General features: G+C 33.6%; 2 protein-coding genes across 2 annotated transcripts in view; one reads left to right on the top strand and one right to left on the bottom strand.

The window, feature by feature from the left end:
- The window catches only part of LOC125680974 (alpha-tubulin N-acetyltransferase 1-like), a 13662-nt gene extending 3423 nt beyond the window's left edge, over positions 1–10239 (bottom strand). Inside the window, exons 1-9 of the mRNA XM_048920839.2 lie at positions 10056–10239; positions 9670–9739; positions 8251–8342; positions 7803–7974; positions 5294–5504; positions 4675–4811; positions 4486–4562; positions 3729–4055; positions 1–3510 (exon numbers count right to left, since the gene is read on the bottom strand). The exon at positions 1–3510 is cut by the window's left edge and continues 3423 nt beyond it. Coding sequence (XP_048776796.1) covers positions 3321–3510; positions 3729–4055; positions 4486–4562; positions 4675–4811; positions 5294–5504; positions 7803–7974; positions 8251–8342; positions 9670–9739; positions 10056–10147 — 1368 coding nt within the window. The 5' untranslated portion in view covers positions 10148–10239 and the 3' untranslated portion in view covers positions 1–3320. The remainder of the gene's footprint in view (positions 3511–3728; positions 4056–4485; positions 4563–4674; positions 4812–5293; positions 5505–7802; positions 7975–8250; positions 8343–9669; positions 9740–10055) is intronic.
- Positions 10240–10395: 156 nt separating this feature from the next.
- Positions 10396–20751, top strand: LOC125681642 (guanine nucleotide-binding protein-like 1). The gene is made up of 13 exons (XM_048921804.2): positions 10396–10568; positions 12318–12429; positions 13697–13787; positions 14074–14202; positions 15356–15496; positions 16093–16309; positions 16440–16529; positions 16644–16781; positions 17412–17464; positions 17559–17684; positions 18079–18232; positions 18912–19052; positions 20295–20751. The coding sequence occupies exons 1-13, from the start codon at positions 10493–10495 to the stop codon at positions 20534–20536; spliced, it is 1710 nt and encodes a 569-aa protein (XP_048777761.2). The 5' UTR covers positions 10396–10492; the 3' UTR covers positions 20537–20751.
- The last annotated feature ends 1749 nt before the right edge of the window (positions 20752–22500 follow it).

Here is a 22500-nt window from a genome sequence, read left to right as displayed (position 1 = left end):
TGTAACAGAGACATTAGAATTAACTTGCACTTGGCACAAAGATGCACTTGGTGATATAGATTACAAAATCTGTCCATTCCATTTTCCAGGTGTGAAAGATGCACTCACTGCATCATTAACATGCAACAGTTCTTGTATACACGCAAGGTTTTTGTGTGCGATACTCGGGCGACTGCATGTGAAGGTCCACGTGCCTCTTGAAGGGGATTTTGATCCATTGTAATGTTAAGATCCTTATTATCAGATAGTCAGAGATCATCTATATACATATAAGTAAAATAATTGTGTTGCAAAAATGATTTAATAATTAACCATTGAACATCTTGTAATATGCACATTTTAAAAAAAATAATTTTGTGATATATACTATGAAAACCTAACAAGGTCAGTAGCCAGCAGTGCTTAATATATAACTTGAACACAGTTGAAAAAACAAAAGATCTGATAATATGTTTGTTACAATAATGATGCTTGGAAACACTCTTATATATTATTAAAATAAAAAAGTTTCCTTATATCTCACCTTCACAGCCTCAAAAAGTGATAAACACAACTAATACTTTGCATATAGCAATTAAAAAGTTTGAGTCAGTGACTAATGAATCTCATGTCAACCATGAACAACCATGAGGGAGACAGAAGCACATAATGCACATTCAAAGTGTTCACCAAGTCATTCCTATACATGTTTATTCCAATCAAAAAAACAACCCACAATTCCAATGCATGCAATCTTTGATATTTGACAGAATCAATATTGAAAAACAATTATTGATTATGTTTTATGAGTACACAGATGTATATGCACTATTTGAAAATTAAGGTACATCATAACCCCAGCAGAGTATTGTGTGCAGAAATTAAGACACTACTCCGTGAAATATACAATATATGTAGATTTTCATTGAGTTGTTTTAATTTTCAATATTTGATTTTTTAACAATTTCAAAAAATTTTTAAACACAGCACCACTGAAATAATGGAACATAGATATGAATACAAACGTGAATTCATTCATCAGTACTATAACAGTAGAGATAGATAGATATACAAATGCCTGAACGTGTACCAGTATACAAACTATACAAAGAAAAACAATACTGTTACATAAACTACATTTATCAAAAGAAGACACTGGGAGGCAGTTTCAAAATTATCATGTCAGCTGCTTCTGAGTGAAGCTCTAAAAAGATAATCTTTTTTTTTCACTGAAATTATTTTCTGCATTAAGTAATTCCACCCTCATGTGACATCAGAAGATTTTGCAAAATCAATGATTTATTTAGATTTATGCATGATAAGAACTTAGATTTTGTGGGAGTCTTTTTCGAGAGTTATTGTAAAAATTCTTGTTAAACATGAAATATTTGAAAAGTCTAAGTTATATATACATGAATAATCAATGATGTGTTAAAAAATATTTAATCCAAGGGCAATAACTCTGTATTTGTCCATTATACGATAGATTTCCTTTATTTTTCACAGACATTTTGTAAAGAAAAAGTTTCATGAAATTGTTATGAATACTATTATATCATTATAACCAGTTTTTGTGAAATTTTGTTCATGCTGTTTAAGGAAAATAACAATTAATTTTCTGACATTGGCATCTGATTCTGTTTACGTATGTCTCACACCTTAAAATGTGATTACTTATATATTAACTCTAATAAATGGAAATAAATTCTTTTATCAGATAATAATGGGAGTATGGAGTTACCTTAAATGATTTTTCTGTCTGCATCAACTTGTAAATTAAACAAAATAGTTTCAGAACTGGTATTTAATGTAGAATTTGATGACATGAGGCGAGCAGATGAACTGACTAGTCATTTGGTACAATAGCGAACTAGTGTTTCAGAATAGAGGTTAATGTTCAGAGAAGTCACAAGACACATGATCTGAGTTCCTGCAAGATGCTGACTATCAGATTAAGATTTAAGTTGCTCTTCATGAAGAAAATAAACAAGTATTAAAGAACAGTACTTATGATAGCACATTTACAAATATTGAGTTTTTCTCTCTCGAAGAACTCCAACAAGAAAAGCATTTTGAGACATATACATTTCATCATTGCACATGATAATGAAAAGCATCGACAGCTCACATAAATATGTACTATTACATGTATATTGAATACAAAGTAAAGCTTTACAATAATCTGCAGTGTTGTTAACACAGCTGCTTCTTAGTGTAAGTAATAAATTCTGTCCTTTATAGCTATCTGAATGAAAAAATGTTTTTTTTAAATTACGGCAATCTGTTTCAAAAAAAAAGATATGCAAAAATTTATCCATTTATGATCAAACGTGTGTAGCCAACAGTCTGCTGAAAGAAATCAAACTGCACACAACCAAAACAATTGATGAAAAATAGCACTAATCAAAATTTGAATGCAAATACCACCACTATACATATACTTAGCAATTCTTTTATTTTTTTTCAAACCTTTAAGGAGGAATAATACATTATCATAATGACTGACTTCCTTTTGAAAATTATAAATATCAGCAATATATGCATATTGTTTTTAAATCTAACTGCCTAACTCAGGGTACCTCAGTAGCCCTTTGATATGTGTTGACTGCTGATCTGTAGTTCGTGCATTCGAGTCTAGCAAGCACTGATTTTTCTACATCCAATTTACGTCCGAATACAGCTAGGCTTTATCCCCTATCAAAAACTACCAATTTTTCCCAGTTGAAATTGCCTTCTTTATCCAATTGTTTTTGTTAAATTGAATTTTTACATACGGCATATTTTAATGTGTATTTTTCACTTAAACAAAGACCAATCATCTAAAAATTTAAAAGAAAGAATTTTCCCAATCGTAAAGGTCCAGGCTCCTTATGAAAAAAGTAGAAAAATCACTGGCAGGGGTTTTAAATTCTTTTTTTTTTTTTTTTTTTTTTTAGAAATACTTTATTTCTACTAAAACTGCATTTTTTAAAACTGAATAAGGAAAATTTGAAACTTTTCAATTTCAAAATATTACTGTATTAACCCTCCACTTTCCATCCATATAAGATTTTTCTGGTGTGTTTTTCGTCTTTAACAATTAGTACAAAAGGTACTTGATAAAAATTACATACTAATTTTATTGAAAAAACTGATATCAATGATATACTTAAGCGTTTTTAATTCATATGTTGTGTCTATACCAGAGATCTCATCAATGTCTGCTTTAACTTACTGTATGGACTATTAGCTTTAAGGAAAATGCAATTTTTGACATCCCTAGTCATTGCATGCATCTGACTTGAAAATGCTTCTGGGAAAGCATATAACTTTGAATCTGTATTTCGATCACCTCTTCTTAATTACCACAGTCTTGTATGGCTATAATGTCTAGAACCTATAGTTTGATAGTTATTGGGTGTTCCATACACTGTCCAATTGCTGTTGGTAGGAAAATGTCCTTTCCAAGGGGAGGGAATTCCTGCTAGAATGTTTTTCCCTGGATTGTCACCATTCTGGATATTGTTTTGATTATTGTTGATGGACGGTAAACTGTCAAAGATTAAAGAAGCAATCAAATGTACATATCATATACTGATCACATATTCTATCTAATACCAGCAGTAAAAATAACATACTACGTGCCATGTAATAGCTTCTGATAAAAGAGCAGATCGCTTCCTAAAGCTTGTGAAGATTATTAAGAAATGTCCATGGTTTAATATTTCTTGAATAATTTTTTCTTGGATGTTCATAAATCTGATTCTTACCTGGAAGGAATTCCTTTTGTTACTCTGAGACGACCATTTCTTCCCATGTAATCCTGATGAAGATTAACTTTTTCCTGGAAGTTGAGGGGAGGTTCTCTCTGTAGTAGAGGTGGAGTACCACTGCCATCGGAGTTCTGATTCCTGTCTGCAGAGAGGCGACTTCCTCTTCCCCCTGCACCCCTGATTTGTAAGTTGAGCAAAGAGGTGGTATTAGGTCGTAAGTCTGCTTCAGGGGGTGTTTCGGTGTGCCGACTATATTGTGAAGCACTTGCACCATAAGCTCTGTGTTTGGTGGAGGGAGAGGGACCCCTTATATCTTGGAATTTGCTGTGAATTAATTGTCATTTTTAGTAAGTGAAAATTAGTATTTATTGTGATATTAAAGTAGGTTACCAGTTAAAAATGAATTAATTAGTACAGAAACATAATTTTCAGCACAGAACAGATTAAAATATAAAATATACAAATGTATATTAAAGTTTGTGCAAGTTATAATATATATACAAGTAAATTGTGAGAGATCCCACTTCTAGGAAGCAGCAGTCAAATTTTAAACCAGACTGTACATGTTACTCTTTAAAAAATGTTCTATATCATAGATCATATATACATATATCTTATATCATGAATATATATATTGTATATCATGTTCTATACCATAAATTTCTCATGAAGTCAGATACAGTGATTTTATCTACTGAAATATCACCATGATCATTTATTTTACATAAGCAGCTAGACTGAGTAGAAAACTTACTCTCTGTCACTCATAAGTCTCTCCAAAACTTCCATATGTGATGGAGCTCTGGGAGGAGTGGGGTTCAGATCTGGGGTCTGAAATTTTAATCAGAAAAAAGAATTATTAATTGACAAAGTGTATAAATCCAACGAACTTTGATGAGTTGAATTCTGATGGAAGAATTTTATTTGTCTGCTAAAGTCTAACCATGTTTTCCCCACGCCGTGGGGATGAGCGATGTGAGGGCTGATAACTGTCTGATTCTAGTTGACTAGATGGGGAGCTTCTGTATCTATAGTTACTTGATCCTTGTCTTCTACCAGCCTTGACCTCAGAGTTATTGTCTAAAAATATGTCAAATCATCATATAAAAAAAACCCCAGATATTATCTTGTGGAAACAAGAACATGGTGCATTTATGCTGGGGGTTAAGTCTGTGCTTTTCCATGTCCAACATTATGCATGGGGGAAAATATGCGGTAACTGAGTATTAAGTATAGTATATCAAATATTTATAACTATACACATGGGGGAAATTTATGCGTATATATGTAAATTTCCCCCACGTGCAAATAACCACTTTTACCAGTATATTTGCACCCTTCATTTTGCTCTCATCCTGAGAAGGAAAATTCAAACTTTAGTGAATATTTAAAAACTTAGCTTCTCATTACCACAAAGTAGTCCATTTAAATTAAATGGAATTCATATTGAATTCAAAACAAGGAAAAATTGTTTTTCAATGAGTCTGGGTCAAAATAACAGGGCAAAAATTTTAAGAATATATGTTAATGGATTTGATAAATTCATGAACTTAGATTCTTACAATTTGAGTTTGGATGTAAAGGAGGCCTAGAATATCCTCTTCTCCCTCTTGAGTTATTGTCCAAATTTCGTCCATTGAAAAAACCGTCATATACTACAAAGTTATTGACTTGTGGTAGTTCTGCCTTCAGGTTATAGTGCTTGTAGAGAAACTGGCTAAATTTAAAGGATGGTTTATCTATGGCTAAATGACGAGGATCAATATTCTGTTCCTGAAATCAAATACAAAACAGGTATTATGATATACAGTTAAGGTTAGATGGTTCAATTTATTGTTTAAATATCAGAACAATTATAGTTTTGAATAAATACTTGCACAAATCTGGTCTAATTATATAATTATACATGATCTGGGCGAATAATTTTGTGTAAGAATATAAAGATTGAACAGTGTAAAGAAAATGGGGAAAAGAGGCATCTGAGAATTAGAGTTAAGAGGCATCTGAGAATTAGTGTTAAGAGGCATCTGAGAATTAGTGTTAATAGGCATCTGAGAATTAGTGTTAAGAGGCATCTGAGAATTAGTATTAAGAGGCATCTGAGAATTAGTGTTGAAAGGCATCTGAGAATTAGTGTTAAGAGGCATCCGAGAATTAGTGTTAAGAGGCATCTGAGAATTAGTGTTAAGAGGCATCTGAGAATTAGTGTTGAGAGGCATCTGAGAATTAGTGTTAAGAGGCATCTGAGAATTAGTGTTAAGAGGCATCTGAGAATTAGTGTTGAGAGGCATCTGAGAATTAGTGTTGAAAGGCATCTGAGAATTAGTGTTAAGAGGCATCTGAGAATTAGTGTTGAAAGGCATCTGAGAATTAGTGTTGAGAGGCATCTGAGAATTAGTGTTGTAAGGCATCTGAGAATTAGTGTTGAGAGGCATCTGAGAATTATAGTGTTAATACTTGCACAAATCTGGTCTAATTATATAATTATACATGATCTGGGCAAATAATTTTGTGTAAGAATATAAAGATTGAACAGTGTAAAGAAAATGGGGAAAAGAGGCATCTGAGAATTAGTGTTAAGAGGCATCTGAGAATTAGTTTTGAGAGGCATCTGAGAATTAGTGTTAAGAGGCATCTGAGAATTAGTATTAAGAGGCATCTGAGAATTATTGTTGAAAGGCATCTGAGAATTAATGTTGAGAGGCATCTGAGAATTATAGTGTTAATACTTGCACAAATCTGGTCTAATTATATAATTATACATGATCTGGGCAAATAATTTTGTGTAAGAATATAAAGATTGAACAGTGTAAAGAAAATGGGGAAAAGAGGCATCTGAGAATTAGTGTTAAGAGGCGTCTGAGAATTAGTTTTAAGAGGCATCTGAGAATTAGTTTTGAGAGGCATCTGAGAATTAGTGTTGAGAGGCATCTGAGAATTAGTAATAAGAGGCATCTGAGAATTAGTATTGAAAGGCATCTGAGAATTAGTGTTGAGAGGCATCTGAGAATTATAGTGTTAAGAGGCATCTGAGAATTATAGTGTTAAGAGGCATCTGAGAATTAGTGTTAAGAGGCATCTGAGAATTGTCTAATTCAAACAGATTAGCTTGATTATAGTATACAATTATATTACATGTATAATAGATAAGCCCTTTATCAGAAAAAATTCATATAACACTCCAGACAAAATTAACATAATGACTTAACAAATTGATTAAAAATACCAATGAGTCTTAACAAGAGGCCCATGGGTCATATCGCTCACCTGAGTCACCTTGGCCCATGTCTGAAGACTTTCCATATAAATTTGCATGTAAAACCTTAGTCACTATCGTGGCCCCAACCTATTCCTGGAGGCCATGCTTTTTACAAACTTGAATCTGCACTATGTCAGAAAGCTTTCATGTAAATGTCAACTTCTTTGGCCCAATGGTTCTTGAGAAGAAGATTTTTAAAGATTTTCCCTATATATTTGTATGTAAAACTTTGATCCCCTATTGTGGCCCCAACCTACCCCGGAGGCCATGATTTGAACAGACTTGAATCTGCACTATGTCAGAATGCTTTCATGTAAATCTCAGTTCTTCTGGCTCAGTGGTTCTTGAGAAGATTTTTAAAGATTTTCCCTATATATTTGTATGTAAAACTTTGATCCCCTATTGTGGCCCCATCCTACTCCCAAGGGCCATGATCTGAACAAACTTGAATCTGCACTATATCAGGAAGCTTTCATGTAAATGTCAGCTCCTCTGGCCCAGTGGTTCTTAAGAAGAATATTTTTAAATGACTCGGCCTACCCTAATTTTGCATTTGATTATCTCCCCTTTGAAGGGAGCATGGCCCTTCATTTGAACAAACTTTGAAAGCCCTTCACCCAAGGATGCTTTGTGCCAAGTTTGGTTGAAATTGACTCAGTGGTTTTGGAGAAGAAGATGAAAATGTGAAAAGTTTACAACGCCGACATCAATGACGACAGACAATGGACAAATTTTGATCAGAAAAGCTCACTTGAGCCTTCAGCTCAGGTGAGCTAATAATAAAGGATAATACACACAACCACGTAATTTACCTCCAACATGTACTCAAATAAAAGTTTGCCACACCCCATTCTCTGCCTGGACTCGTGAACATAAAAGTCCAAAACACAAATTGGCTCCATTTCATGAACATGACCTTTTGTATCGTACACAAATAACTTTTTATGTCCAATTTTCAATATTCCAATTACGGCACCTTTGTTGCTGAAAATTGAAATGAATAATGCCATACAGTTGATACAGAATAAAACTCATGCATGCCACATGTACTAAACAAAAAGTCAATATTTTTTTAATGAAAAATATAGCAAATTTATTAGTCACTGTTGAGCAATTAAAAAAATATAAAGTCACTGATGCATATAATAAAGTTGGTAACTCCTATACATAAAAACTTGTATCGACACAATTTTATCCACAGAAATGAATATGCAAATAAATAGGTATATGTCATTTAATTCTATAAATAGTGAAACTCACTTATTTAACTGGTCATCTCGCATAACATACAGGGTATGATCCGATAATTCCAGTTTTCTTCCAGTTGTAATGATGGTTCTAAGACCCTGAGCCTGAAAGCAATATAAAACAAATTGATGTACATCTGTACCTTAATTTTTTCAAAATCTCATAAATACAGCTGCTGTACAAACCTTTAAGTTAGTTATATCCAACAACTCGTATGTTTAATAGACATAGATTTGACCTTTGATAGTGACATAGAATAATGATGTATATTAATGTAAGCATTTCATCAGCTGACCATTGTTTGGCAAACAAATATTTAAACCTATAAATGGTAGAAATAGATATTATAGAGCTTTATGAAATAGTGCAGTTCTAATTTCACCAGGGGCTCTTAGGCTCATGACTGTTTTTTCTAACAAGATTTTGTTAGTGGTTGCACAAACAGTCGGAAAATTGTCTGTTCCTTTCCATTATCATGTTTGGTAAACTGATCGCATATCGAACACCTTCACTCTTCTTTAGAACAAATTACTTTAATTCACTGTATGTTGAACACTGTGTGAAACTTGAGGTACATCAAAACCTGTAGTTTATAGATGTTGTTTTAGCTGTTCAGTCAGTGGAATTACTTACATATATGAACACACGGGAAAGCCTGAGATAAAAATGACCACAAGTTGAACACAATTGTATTAGTGAAACACTGTGATAATTAAAGTCTTAACATTTTGAATTTGAGTAGAACTAAATCATTTTTATTTTTGATATATGTTGTACATTTTGTATTATCATGCGTTCACAGAGCTTCACACCAAATGAAATTAGGCCACACCATGCCCCTTATCCAAGAAAACCATAATCACTTAAAGATTACAGAAAATCTTGGATCGCGGACATAGAAAATAATCATATGTAAAGAGAAAAAAACCTTACATTTCTGAAAATTGTGTAATGTATATTATATCTTAACAATCCCCATCTAACCCCACCAGGAAATGGCAGAGCATCAATATCTGGTAAACTAGCACTGTAGGGTGAGTGATGTCTGAATTGCACATTTGAGAATATACACATTCTTCCTCCAATAATGTACTCCATCCAGAGCATAGTCGTACATTGATAAAAGGTGAAAATCTTGCAGTGGAGAGCTCTTGTGATTAAAACTGGATAAAAACTATTTTTCTTTTTATGGTGTCATTTGTTTGTCAATTTTGACTTTGAAAGTCTCAAGGGAATCAACGTCCACAAAGTAACTGTGGCAAGGAGTTCCAGAGGGAAATATAGTGGCTGGAAAAAATGAATCCCCGGTAGCTTTTGATGTGACAGAAAGGTTGTAGGAACATCATGTGTGGATCAATCTGCTCCAGTGCATGCCCTATGAATACAGCATCACCATTTCAAATCATAGGTACTAAATGTTTAAATATTTACCCTAGCAGATGCTTCCCCCATCCGATCAATGACTTCAATAAGCTGTCTCCGTAATTGCCTTGCATCGTATCTGAAAATCATAATCACTGATTTTAAATTCTCAGGTGGTTTAGATGTAATAAATATTGATAGAGCAATATAGAATAGATTTATTTGCCAATCACAATATCTAAGAATAATTAAGATAAGTTTATTCCAATTTTGGGCCCAGAGGGCATAACAGCATATTTTGATAATAATGATGATGAGCAATAGTGTTGACACACCATAAAAACATATTACATATGTACCCACATGTAAATAATACTACATTTAATAAATAATCAGCCCTCAACAGCTAGTAATAATACTAGTATAACACTGTATAATACATATGCAGCTCCTACCCATCAGCATTTTTTCTGAAAGGTGTTAAAGTGTTGTCCAACTTTGAAATCGTGGAACCAAGCAAATTGTTCACTGAAAATGGAAATTCCATGTTTCCTGTTTTTCTGTCTTTTAATTCCACGTCATTTTCATATGCACATCGTTGTTGTGACTTGGCTTCTTCGGCTCCAAGGCAAACAGAGAAGTCTCGCAGTGAATGTTTATAATTGTCTAAGGTACATATTCTAAAGATATTGACTGTTACAGGAGTATTTCCTTATTGAGTTTGGTGTGTTTATAAGATGAATGAAATATTCAATTTTGATTTCTTAAAAAACAAAAATATATAAATATTTACTCCGTAACACTTATACCTGTACTTCCGGTCAAAAATTTACTTGAGTAACTGTTTCTTAACTTAGTCTTATGTAGCGAGTTTTACACTTTGTTGAAGTTAATGCCTCGTAAGAAACCATTCAGTTCAAAGCAGAAAAAGCTCCAATTACAAGAAAGGCGTAGGCGAAAGAAAAACGGTAAAATACTTCATTAAAATTGTAAGGTTTGGAGGAAATTCGCATTAGACAGAAAAATTGAGCACTCGGAGCAACTTTACTTTACAATTGAATTTACCTTGCAATAGAAAATACAAATTTTTTAGCTCACCTGAGCTTTTCTGATCGCCAGTTCAATGTCCGTCGTCAGTAAACTTTTCACATTTTCGACTTCTTCAGAACCACTAGGCCAATTTCAACCAAACTTAAAAAAAAGCATCCTTGGGTGAAGGGCTTTCAATTTTGCTCAAATGAATGGTCATGCCCGTTCAAAGGGGAGATTTTAAAAAAATGCAAAATAGTCTGGGGTAATTTAAAAATTAACATGAAATTATTATAGGGCTGGGACGATTCAGTAATAGCTCGATTCGGTTCGGTTTTGATTCAGAACAGCACGGTTCGGTTATTTTTGATTCAGTTCATGTTAGGTCTAATTTATCTAATGACAGCACAAAAATGAACAATTTTAATGAGTAGCAATATTTGATTTGATTTTATTCAAGTTTTATAACTATATGTTGTCATTTGTAATCCATTATTTATAATGGCATTTTATAACTTTGATAGAAAAAAGAAAACACTGACAGTCTATTAAAATTTGTTATATTAATGTGCTGCATAAATTTTGGATTATTAAACAAATCCATAGTGAATCTAAAATGTATATGATATTGTTTTCATTGATATGTAAAAATTCAACAATTCTATGAATTGAGAGTCTTTGAAAATCTCTCCTTTATTGATTTACTTTTCTCATATTAACTGTCAAATCTGTGTCATTACCTACGATGTTGATTTCACTCCACCACTGACAGAAATGCTATATTCCATGTAAAGATAAACTGCAGTGATCTTATGGACCATATTCTGTTGGTTAACTGAGTGGTGAAAATGCTAACTCTCAACACAGTAGTGATTTAAATCTTTGTTGCATAAAAAACCACATGTTCTGCACATCACTTGGACGCCACATTTGTTGTTTTGGTGTATGTAAAATCTAAACCGAACCGAAATCCGGAATTTGTAATCGGTGCATCGAATCGAATGGTATGAATCGCGGTGCATCGACATTTTTGGTGCACCACACAGCCCTAGAAATTAACATGAAAGCTTCCTGACATAGTGCAGATTCAAGTTTGTTAAAACCATGACTCCCAGGGATATGTTGGGGCCACAATAGGGGATCAAAGTTTTACATGCGAATATATAGGTAAAATCTTTAAAAAATCTTCTCAAGAACCACTGAGCCGGGATAGTACAAATTTAAATTGAAGCTTTTCGACATAGTGCAGATTCAAGTTTGTTAAAATCATGGCCCCCAGGGGTGGAAGGGGTCACAATAGGTGATCAAAGTTTCTGGATTAACATAGCTCCACTTAATTCATTATTTGAAGTCAATGAGATTGTTTAGATAGAGCAATCAATGCCCCCAAACACATCCTTTCATAGAAATAGATTTCTCTCTCTCTCTCTCTCTCTTTGAAAAAGAAGGAGTTCTATAACCCCTGACCCCTCCCCATGTATTTACCTATGTGTTCTACCATAGAAACTGGTATCACTGCACACACACACATCACAATTCATGAATATTGGCCTACTGGGTAGTGTATGTATTTATGTATGAACTAATATAATCAATCAAAATTTTCATTCACATCCACATTATCAAAGGAGGCTTGCCTTAGATACAGGTTATCATGATAATGTTACAATGACTATGTAAACTTGCAGATGATGATGATGACAGCGATGACTGCGAAGTATCTCACGTGGACAACAAAGAAAGGCTAGAGGTCAACAAACAGCCTGTCAATATCTTGAACGAGAAATATGATCCCAACAGGTAAAGTTCATTTATTCACTTAGATTACAGGGGCTTGTCACAAAATTTTTGTCTGATTAAAATTTGACACCGTCTATTCTATATTTACACATGTAAATATAGAATAGAGAAGGTCAATCGTGACGAGCCCCTGTGCTTAGATCATAGGTCTGAAATGAAATAAGTGATCAAAAAGTGAATTGTATACAAAAATACAGCGGGTACAGAAAGATTGAATGCATGTACATAATACATAAATATTTATTATTATGGGTATGCAATTGCATATCAGTTGATTCTATCTTTCTTTCTCATTTATTTCAACTTGAAAACAATGATTATTCATTATAAATTTCATCAAGTATATTTCAGAATGTTTGCAGTAAAATATTTGTAGTAGTAAGGGCTGTATATGCAAATGCAAAACTTTTTGTTCAATTTGAATGTAGGACAAACCCAGATACTTTTTTTTATGGATATGGGATGTTTCATCTCTGGTGTGTATGTACTGTATATATATATAAACTCTAAACAATATTTACAATTATTTTGTATTTACAATACACTATGAAGCATGATACAAGATTTTGAATTCAAAATGTGTATTAAAAATCTGAAGTTCATATTTATGTTGATAATGATATATGTTTTTTATTTTTTATATTTTTTTGATATTTTACTTCGAAAAAAGAGACTTTTTTAAATTATATATATAGTGTATTCTCATTACTTGATAAAAGTCTTACCCAAATCGATATAATCAGTGTATAAATATTTACATGCAATGAGATCTTCTGGTTTTACAATACACTATGAAGCATGGCACAAGATTTTGAATTCAAAATGTAATTTAAAAATCTAAAGTTCATATTTATGTTGATAATGATATCTATGTTTTCATAACCCCTAAGTTCACCGGCATATAATAACAAAGGTATTAAAAGCAACTTTGTCAAACAAATCCAACTGGTAATGCAAGGATAGATAAAAATAATTTGATTTCTTAAGAACTTCATTTTTTTTTAGCCTGTGCACAGAAATGTTTCTTTTGCTTTTGTGAAAGATCCTGGCCTTGAAATAAATGAAAGAATAGCAATGGGTAAAGCAAAGCATATCAATGTGCTGAATTCCATGCAAGGGAAACAATTGGGCCTTAGTCCATGTAGTTCTATTTATGTTTTTCTGATGACTCTTATTATATACTCTTTATAGCTGTATTTGTAAAAGGATTGAGGCTTCAAACTACCACTGATGCCATTATCAATTCCTCAAATGCTTTATACTGCAGATACCGACTTCATTTCTTCAAAGAAAGTAGAGATGAAGTCAATGAAAGAAAGCGGAGGGCAAGGACGGAACCAATCAAAGCCAAGAAACAGGTAATTTAATTAATCATTATTGTATGCAGAATTTTACTGTTGAATGCATGAGTGCTAAATGATTGTTAAGTCTAAGACTTAATGACAACAATTAAATGATAGAAAAAAATCATGAATTTTATGGTCAAGATTTTGTAAAGAAAGGGAAAAATAACAAAATTTCAAATGAAAAACAAGCAGATTAACATATTAGGCAGATTTGCTAAAAATTGTTTAATTTATCTGCAATATGGACTTATTTTGACCATTTGAGACGGTGCTGAGTGATTGGGTGTTATTTATTTAGACAGATCTGGAGGTAGATTTTGAGACTGTGTATAGACTGGGCTCTGTACTAGATATCCCAAAGAGGCCACCATGGGATTACTACTTATCCAAACAGCAACTGGAGACCAGGGAGGAAAAGTATTTCCAGGTTAGATATCAAATACTGAAACACTAACTCCAGCACATTATATATAGTAGTACCTTCTCCATACCAATAGAATTATACATGCAATAGACATGATGGGGTGTATTAGACCACATCAAATCGATTCTCTGGTTCTCAGACACCGCCGCCCCCCAAAAAAAATCGGCCCCGGAAAAAAATCGCCACCGCCCGTATTTAATCCGTTAACATAAAATTCAAGTTTTGGCACCAAAATTGTAAAGCGCCTTGCTGAATAAGATGTGCTGCTTAGTTGATGTAAACAATATGGCGACAGAAACAGTTCTTGTCAGCATTGAGATTATTTTTAACTCAAAACAGATTGTTCCATGGACAATTATACCGGTAGACTCGTCCTTGACAGTTGATACGCTTTGCAAGAAACTTCTGGGCGGCGAATTTAAAGAAATTGAAACCGTGAAGGAACAAATTGATGAAAGCAAGGCCGAGTTGAAGTACGACGTTTTCGTAGGTCGAAACAAAACGGCTGACAGCGATAAGGTTTTTTCAACAGTGAAAATTTCCGAAGTGGTTGAACTTTTTGGGAGATATTTAAAAGTGAAAGTGTCTGAAAAAAAGACTGATTTGCCCTCATCAGATGAACCTTTGACACAGTTTTTGGTATACTTGAATAAAATGATAAAAAACATACTGTTTTGTATTCACTTTATTTGCATAAAGATCTACAATATAAAAGCATGAGATACATATAAAACAAGACAAGAAACAGAATGAGAAGAAGCTATACGGTGTTGAATACCATTTGTAAAACTCTAACTTTCTTCACAACACAAAAAAAAAACAACGGACAAAAAATCCCTACCCATTTGTGACATGGAGATAAACTGAAAAACTAAACCTCCTACATGTACCTACCTACCCATTTTTTGAAAAACAATTGTCTGAGAACCAGAGAATCGATTTGATGTGGCCTTACTATGATATAAGAGCAGAGTATAAGGGTTTATGATATCATGCTCATTTGTTGAAGTTAATTGTATTTTTGTAGCATTTACTGATTTCTCAGCTTTTGGAATCATACATGATAATTTTACATCGACACCATTGTACCTGTAGTGTTGTGATTTCAGTTCACCTGAGTAGTTTTTGTTGACGATATTTCTTTTATTCTGTTAAGATCTACGTGGCTGAGATTATGAAGGAACACACTGCACAGGAGCTGAGTTATTTCGAGATGAACTTGGAGACGTGGCGACAGTTATGGAGAGTACTGGAGATCTCAGACGTTCTGCTTCTAATTTTGGACGTCCGAACCCCGGTATGACACCATGTCATAATTAATTGTTTATTAAAGAGGTCTGGTACAGTCAAATTCAGAACCACTAGAAGTATTAGATGTTTCAATATACTGGTAAATTTGATTTAGTCTGATCTTAGTCCTCTGTATCAAGCCTGATAGAAAGAGGCTCATTATGTGAAATACTCGTAGTGAGACGGACAAACTGATTGATTTTGTGGCAACATATTTTCTCAAGAATGTAGTGATTACGAATTGATTGATTCGTAGCTACATACATGTAATTTCTTATAAATGTAGTAATTACAAACTGATTCATTCATCATCATGGCAACATAATTTTTTAAGGTGGTACTTACGAACTAATTGATTCATAGCTTCATAATTTCTTAAGGTGGTACTTACAAACTGATTGATTCATGATAACATAGTTTCTCAAGAATGTGGTGCTTGCAAATCTCACATTGTTTCACATGAATGAAAATGTTCAGAGTAAGATCAAATTTTCCAATATTAAAATAGACAATAATACATCATGAAAAAATATGTACTCACTCTATCAGAACAGTGGTGTTTAACAATAATATTTTGACTGTATTTATATTATTTGATTCCAGGTTTTGCATTTCTCTCCAGCGTTATACAATCATGTGACAAAAAGTCTGAAGAAATCTATGATACTGGTGATCAACAAGATAGACCTGGCACCAAGGGCCTTAACTGTGGCCTGGAAACACTATTTATTGTCCAAATTTCCTGATCTCAAAATTGTGCTATTTAGCTCTAACCCTTCAGAATCAATCAAAGGTGGTGAACTTCAACAACAAAGACGAGGCATGTCACAAAATGTTTTCATTTGTAAAATTTAAAAAAATAATGAACAAGATAAAAAAAATTCAACTTAAAGAAAGCCAGTTTTTGTCTTTTTTATTTATATATTTATTTTTGATAATATCTTTTGCAGCTTTTAAAAGGGGAAAAATTAATCGGTATACAGAGTCTGTTGGACCAATGGAACTACTAAAAGTTTGTCAAGAAATTGTTGGAAATAAAGGTAGTTTTGAAATTATGATTTCAACATTAAATTGTGAATGAAGATAATGTCTCTCTGAGGGTATACTATAGTACAATGCATTTAAGAATAAGGAAAGAAAATATTTTATTTTAGTTGACTTGTCGAGCTGGGAGGAGAAAATTCATGCAGACGCAAATGATGACGAGAATGCTGTGGGTGAATCCCTCTCGACAGAGGAAATGGGGGGGCATGACATGTTTAAGGATGGTGTACTAACCATCGGCTGTGTGGGTAGGTCTTGTCATGTGGCATGTGCTATGTTAAAGCATTGAAATATACCAAGTTGTCAATTTCATTATAGCTTTGAAAACACTAACAAATTACAGTAAAGCAGACCTATAATTCATGCTTATTGCGAAGTGATATTTTCTCCTCTATGAGAGGAAGAGAATGAAAATTTATTGAATATAACAAATTTTGGTTATAACAAACTGTTTTTCACTAGCCCTGGAAGTTTGCTATAATTGTGGTTTACTGTAACCAGTTGAGAAGATGTTAGTAAGGAGGTACTCTACATCATCATAATGTCTGACTTCCTTTTAAAACATGGATGAAAATATAAATGTTGGCAATATTTGTCTATTCATTTAAAAAATCATCACCTAGCTGAGTAGCTCAGTAGGTTAGCATATTGATTAATGAACTGTCCTGCAGGAATTTTAAATTTTTCCAGATTGCTTTCTACTAAAACTGCATTATTTTTACTGCATTTTGTTTTGACTAAATAAAGTAAATTTAAAAGTTTTCAATTTCAAACTATTGTTGTACATATCCTCCACTTTTAATTCACGATATCAAATTTCTGTGGTGTAGCATATATCTTTAATGGAATGAATCAGCCTTATTATTTCTTTTATGAAGGATACCCAAATGTCGGAAAGTCTTCACTTTTGAATGGATTGGTGGGGAAGAAGGTTTGTATTACACATGAATAGACTTATGATTACTGTCAAATTCAGTACATTAAAATTTTTGATGCAGATATGCTACCATTGCTTAATATTTCAGGTAGTGAGCGTTTCTAAGACCCCAGGCCACACCAAACATTTGCAGACAATCTTCCTGACTCCCACGGTTAAACTTTGTGACTGTCCGGGTCTGGTCTTTCCATCTATTGTGGACAAATCATTACAGGTAGATACTCGGATGCAATGATGATAATAATTCTTTGATGGTTTAAAAGTTTCACAGTTTGAAAACAAGAAAGCTATGGATATTACATGTGTCTAAGCAATGAACTGGTATTACTTTTATACATAGATTGTGGAACTTGAAGAAAAGGATATCCTATATTTCGTGTGTGTTAAAAAAACCAACTTTAGCTATCGATCTTAATTATAGTGTTTTATTTGATAATTTTACAGATGTAAGATCGTATGTCATACTGTCATTTAATTTCATTTATTAGTGTTTTATTGTTGCATTCCTATTCTTATACTCTTGTAAAGATCCTTAGAGTAATTTCTTTTATATAAGGTGCTATATAAATTTATCATCATTATCGTTATGTTGATGCACATATTTTCAGATTATTGCTGGAATTTTTCCAATTGCTCAAGTGAGAGATCCTTATTCTGTGGTTGGCTTTTTGGGAGAAACAATTAATTTACAAAAGCTGCTGAACCTGAGACATCCAGATCTTGCTGAAGGAGATGAATGGACAGCCTATGATATATGTGAAGGTCTGATACTATCTGGGAAGATTTTGTCCCTAGTTAATAAAGCTTGTTAGTACTATTGCAATTTTTAATCTGGTAGACCCACTACATTAGATACAAGTTTTCAGGACAAAATGACTTTAAGATTTAACCAGAAATTACTAGTGTTTTTTATTAATTAAAAGATTTCAGATGAAGAAATAAGAGTGAACATTTTCTAAAATTAAATATCCGTCATGTAATTAACATTCATCTCAGCAAAAACACATTTTGACATATACTGTAATTGAAATATAATTTCTTAAGAAAACTCATTGTGGAAAGTTTATATTGCCATGGTCTTTCAAATTATGCAAATAAAAGTACTGGTCACCATGCAAAGTATAAAAACAATCCAGATTTTTCCTGCATTTCTGCAAGGGGCAAACAATTTGAAATCATTATGAAATAGAATTAGGCATCTCAGCCATGTTGACTATACTAAGAATTATGCATTTTGTTTTTACCGGAAGTTTAGTACCTCAGACATTGTACTGTTTGTAAAAGTAAATGCTTTCTGGATTGAATACCTGAATTGAAATAAACAGCAAAAGTGATACCAACATTTACCTTAATAAAATGGTAGTACTACCATGCATGTTGTTTATAGGTTTGTGAAAATTTCAGTGTTTAGCTTGTTATTCAAGTACATGTTGAATTTTAGCATGGGCCATCAAGAAGGGGTTTCTCACTGCCAAGGCAGCTCGGCCTGACATTTACAGGGCTGCCAATTATCTGCTGCGGATGACCCTTGTCGGTAGAATCTGTCTGTGTTTGAGGCCCCCAGGGTACACTGCTGATGAAGGTATGATTTGTTATACCCCTATAAAACAGTTCCTGTATAAGTCCTTACGAAAAAAGTCCAACATTTCAACTGTTCTGGCGACTGTTGAACCGGAAAACTGTTCTGGCAACTGTTGGACCGGAAACTTACAATGGACTGTTAAAAATGTCCTTTGAATGAATAGAAATGACGAATGCACATTTTGTGGCAGCAACGAGAAGTGAAATTCAATTTCATTCTTCAAAGTAGGGACAGCAAGAACATAAAAAAATTATTTGTTCATCTTTTTCTAGAATCACTTGTATAAGATTAAGTTTACTTATTTTTATTTTATTCTTGTTAAAGCTGCTAAACACAAATGATGTGATACTTGGTCTGCTGATTTATTTACATAATGGCGAGGTTCACTGATCTGACTGTTGATGAAATACAGAATTTACAATAGGAAAAGAAGAGCAGAAACACGAAAAATACAATTACCAATTAGGATAGTGGATAGGTTTTCTTTTAAACTAGTGGATACAGTGGTAAATGCAATTCCACTGTCCCGTTCCAAGTCAACAAACCATGTGCATCTGATAAAAACAAACTAAATAATGAAGGTGTATAACAAAACAGTTATTGACTGGGTCCTCGACAAAAGCTGTTTTGTTTGACCCTCAAACATATCTGTCTGCCCTCAGCCTATGACTTTGGGCAACAGATCCGTTCTTGGGTCAAACAAAACAGTTGTTGACCTCGAATCCAGTCAATAACTGTATAATGTTGTGTGGATGGCTTTTGTTTTGTTAAACAGTCCTGTTAAACAGTGACATGCAATATTAGAAATTGTATATTGCTAACAACATTGAAAAGATCAATCTCACAATACTCAGAGAAGACAAAGGAATGTTTAGTGCGTGTATAGTGCCTTACTTTTCGTATCTGAATGTTCTGAAAATCATGAATGCCTTTAACAGTCTGGAAGTGGAAGGTGTGGAAGTTTTAAAAGGAATGTATAAGGAAATCTCAATTTCTAATGTGGGAGGGATATATGCAAAAATAATCAATTTTTAACCTAATTTGGGAGATGTCAACCTCCACTGGGGAAGTGTTAAGGTGGCACCTATGTGCAATTTATTTAAGGCACCAAACTTTGAATTTTATTACAAAATATACTTTCATTATTTATTCAACTGCATTGTTTTTACACCGAGTGTTACCACTTTAAAAGGATAATACTCCATCTGATTATGACCAACACAATTTTGTATTTTATGTCAGATTTATGGATCCACCACCAAGAGACTAAACTATTGTCTGAGGAGCTACATAGATTTGAGGCCAGAGAAGAGGGTGACCAGGGGAGAGAGAGTGAAGGGGAGAGCACAGATGATGAACTACAGCAGGCAGAAGTTTTACAGAAGGGAAATAACTCTTCAGGGAGTGAAGAGGAATCGTCGGAGGAAGAGGGACAATTTGTGTCGGGGAAAAACCCATTTGCTGCCCTGGCGGGCGATGACTAGTCATTAGTAGTTTGTTATTAAATTCTACCTATGCAAAGTTGGTGTTAAATGTATCTTCTGTCCTCTGTGACTGATGCATGACTTTTGTATTACTGGTATAATGTATTGTTGAGTTTAGATAGAATGATATCCATTTGTTACTCTTTTTTTAATGAAAGTTTTTATGATGCTTTCACTTGTTTTATTGTCATTAAAATCATGCACTGTAAAACAAATTATTATTCTTATTGAATTTGTTAAGCATTGATCTATTTGAATAATATAATGCTTTCTGTGGTTTGTTAACCGTGAGGTGAAGGCCAAAAACATTGCAGAAAAAATGCAAAACCCACATTAGCAGGTTATGTAAAGTTCTGCAATGTCTGTGACCTTCAAATCCAATGGGTTCAATAGAAGAAGAAAAGGCGGAATACACACAGTGAATGTAAATATTGATGTTGTCTAACAGGTTAAATGTCATAGGCACTGTATGCATCCACTCCTGATATAAGAGTGAAATGCTTTTAAAAATGGTGTGTGTTTGTGCGCCATTAAAGGTACAGACACACAATTCAAGCTTTTCACTTTATTTATTGGAGCTGGTGTAGGCATCAAGTCCCATTGTCATGTGTAAGTTGAGGTTCACAAAGTGAAAAATTGTTATTTCTTTGAAAATCTTCTTGGCAGCAGGACATCAAACAACTAAGTATATAGTGATAATGAAGAGAGAAGCGTCTTACAAAAGTGGGAAATTCATGAACCCTGGGAGATCTGGTGCAAGGGCAGGAATCGGTACCTTAAATAATTGTGCTATTTTTGAAAATTTCCTTTACTCAGTGTCGTATAGCAGACAAACTGCACAGACAGGATGAGCAAGTACTGTATATTATAAAATTCTTGCACCCTTGGGTCAGGGGTTCTTGTGCTAGGGTGGGGCGTTATGGGTCACATGATGAAGCCATGTTATTTCCTTATAAATCTCCTTTTAGACTCCTAGCCATCAATCAATATAACAGTACTTACATGAAGCTTCTTCCAAAATTGTGAAATTCATGGCCCCTGATTTGGAGAATCTAGTGCTAGGGCAAAATCTTTAAAAAGTTTGCAAATTGGAAAAAATCTTTATTCTGGGAAATCTAGAAGATAAACTGTTTATAGTCATGATGAGCAAGGGTTTTTCTACCTGTAATATGAAATTCATTCTCCCTGGGTCAGGGGTTCTTATACCAGGGTTGGCTTCCATAGTGCAGATGTGTGATTTCTTTCAAAATTTTCTTTAATTTTGACTTCTGGACATTACACAATGAAACTGTATACAGAGTAATGATGAAGAGGGGAAAGTCTACAGCAAGTGTAAAATTCATGGCCTCTGGATCAGGGAATCTGATGGTGGGGGTCAAAACCTTGATATATTAATCTTGAGAAATCTTTTCTTATGGTCATTTAGCAGATAAATTGTGTAGAATCGGGATGAGGAAGGATACCTCTGCCAGAAATAAGAAATCATGACTTTTATCCTGGTGCAAGGGCGGGGCTTTATCTTCATGTAGTGAAAATACATTTAGTTTGAAAATCTCCTTTACCCCTGCAGGGCTTGAAGAAAAGTATATGAATAGTTAAAAAGAGCATGGATTCCTCTACCAAAATTGTAAAACTCTTTACCTTGGGTTGGGCACGCAAATTGGTACATAGTGAAAATGCATTTGATATTTGAATATTTTCTTCATTACATGTACTTCTGTGTATTGTGTTAGTTATTTTTACACAAAACAAGATCTCTCTCTCTCTCTCTCTCTCTCTCTCTCTCTCTCTCTCTCTCTCTCGTGATTCCCCACCACCCACCCCACCCCACCCCCGGATTTTGACAAAATAACACATCTGTTTGAGTTTGTTTTTTGACTTGTCGATAATATTAGCCAACCCTCCCCCCCCTTCTTTTGAAAAAATGATACTGCCTTTATGGTAAATCATCAGCATTCCAAAAA

This window comes from Ostrea edulis, chromosome 2 (genome assembly GCF_947568905.1).
Source record: "Ostrea edulis chromosome 2, xbOstEdul1.1, whole genome shotgun sequence".
NCBI lineage: Eukaryota > Metazoa > Mollusca > Bivalvia > Ostreida > Ostreidae > Ostrea > Ostrea edulis.
This window is presented reverse-complemented; position numbering and strand designations above follow the sequence as displayed.

What these genes read in the sequence shown, in the direction of transcription:
- LOC125681642 (XM_048921804.2), top strand. Translation starts at nt 10,493, where the DNA reads ATGCCTCGTAAGAAACCATTCAGTTCAAAGCAGAAAAAGCTCCAATTA. An exon ending in CAATCAAAGCCAAGAAACAG is followed by an intron (nt 13,788 to 14,073) that starts GTAATTTAATTA and finishes TTATTTATTTAG; the next exon opens with ACAGATCTGGAGGTAGATTT. An exon ending in AGAAATTGTTGGAAATAAAG is followed by an intron (nt 16,530 to 16,643) that starts GTAGTTTTGAAA and finishes ATTTTATTTTAG; the next exon opens with TTGACTTGTCGAGCTGGGAG.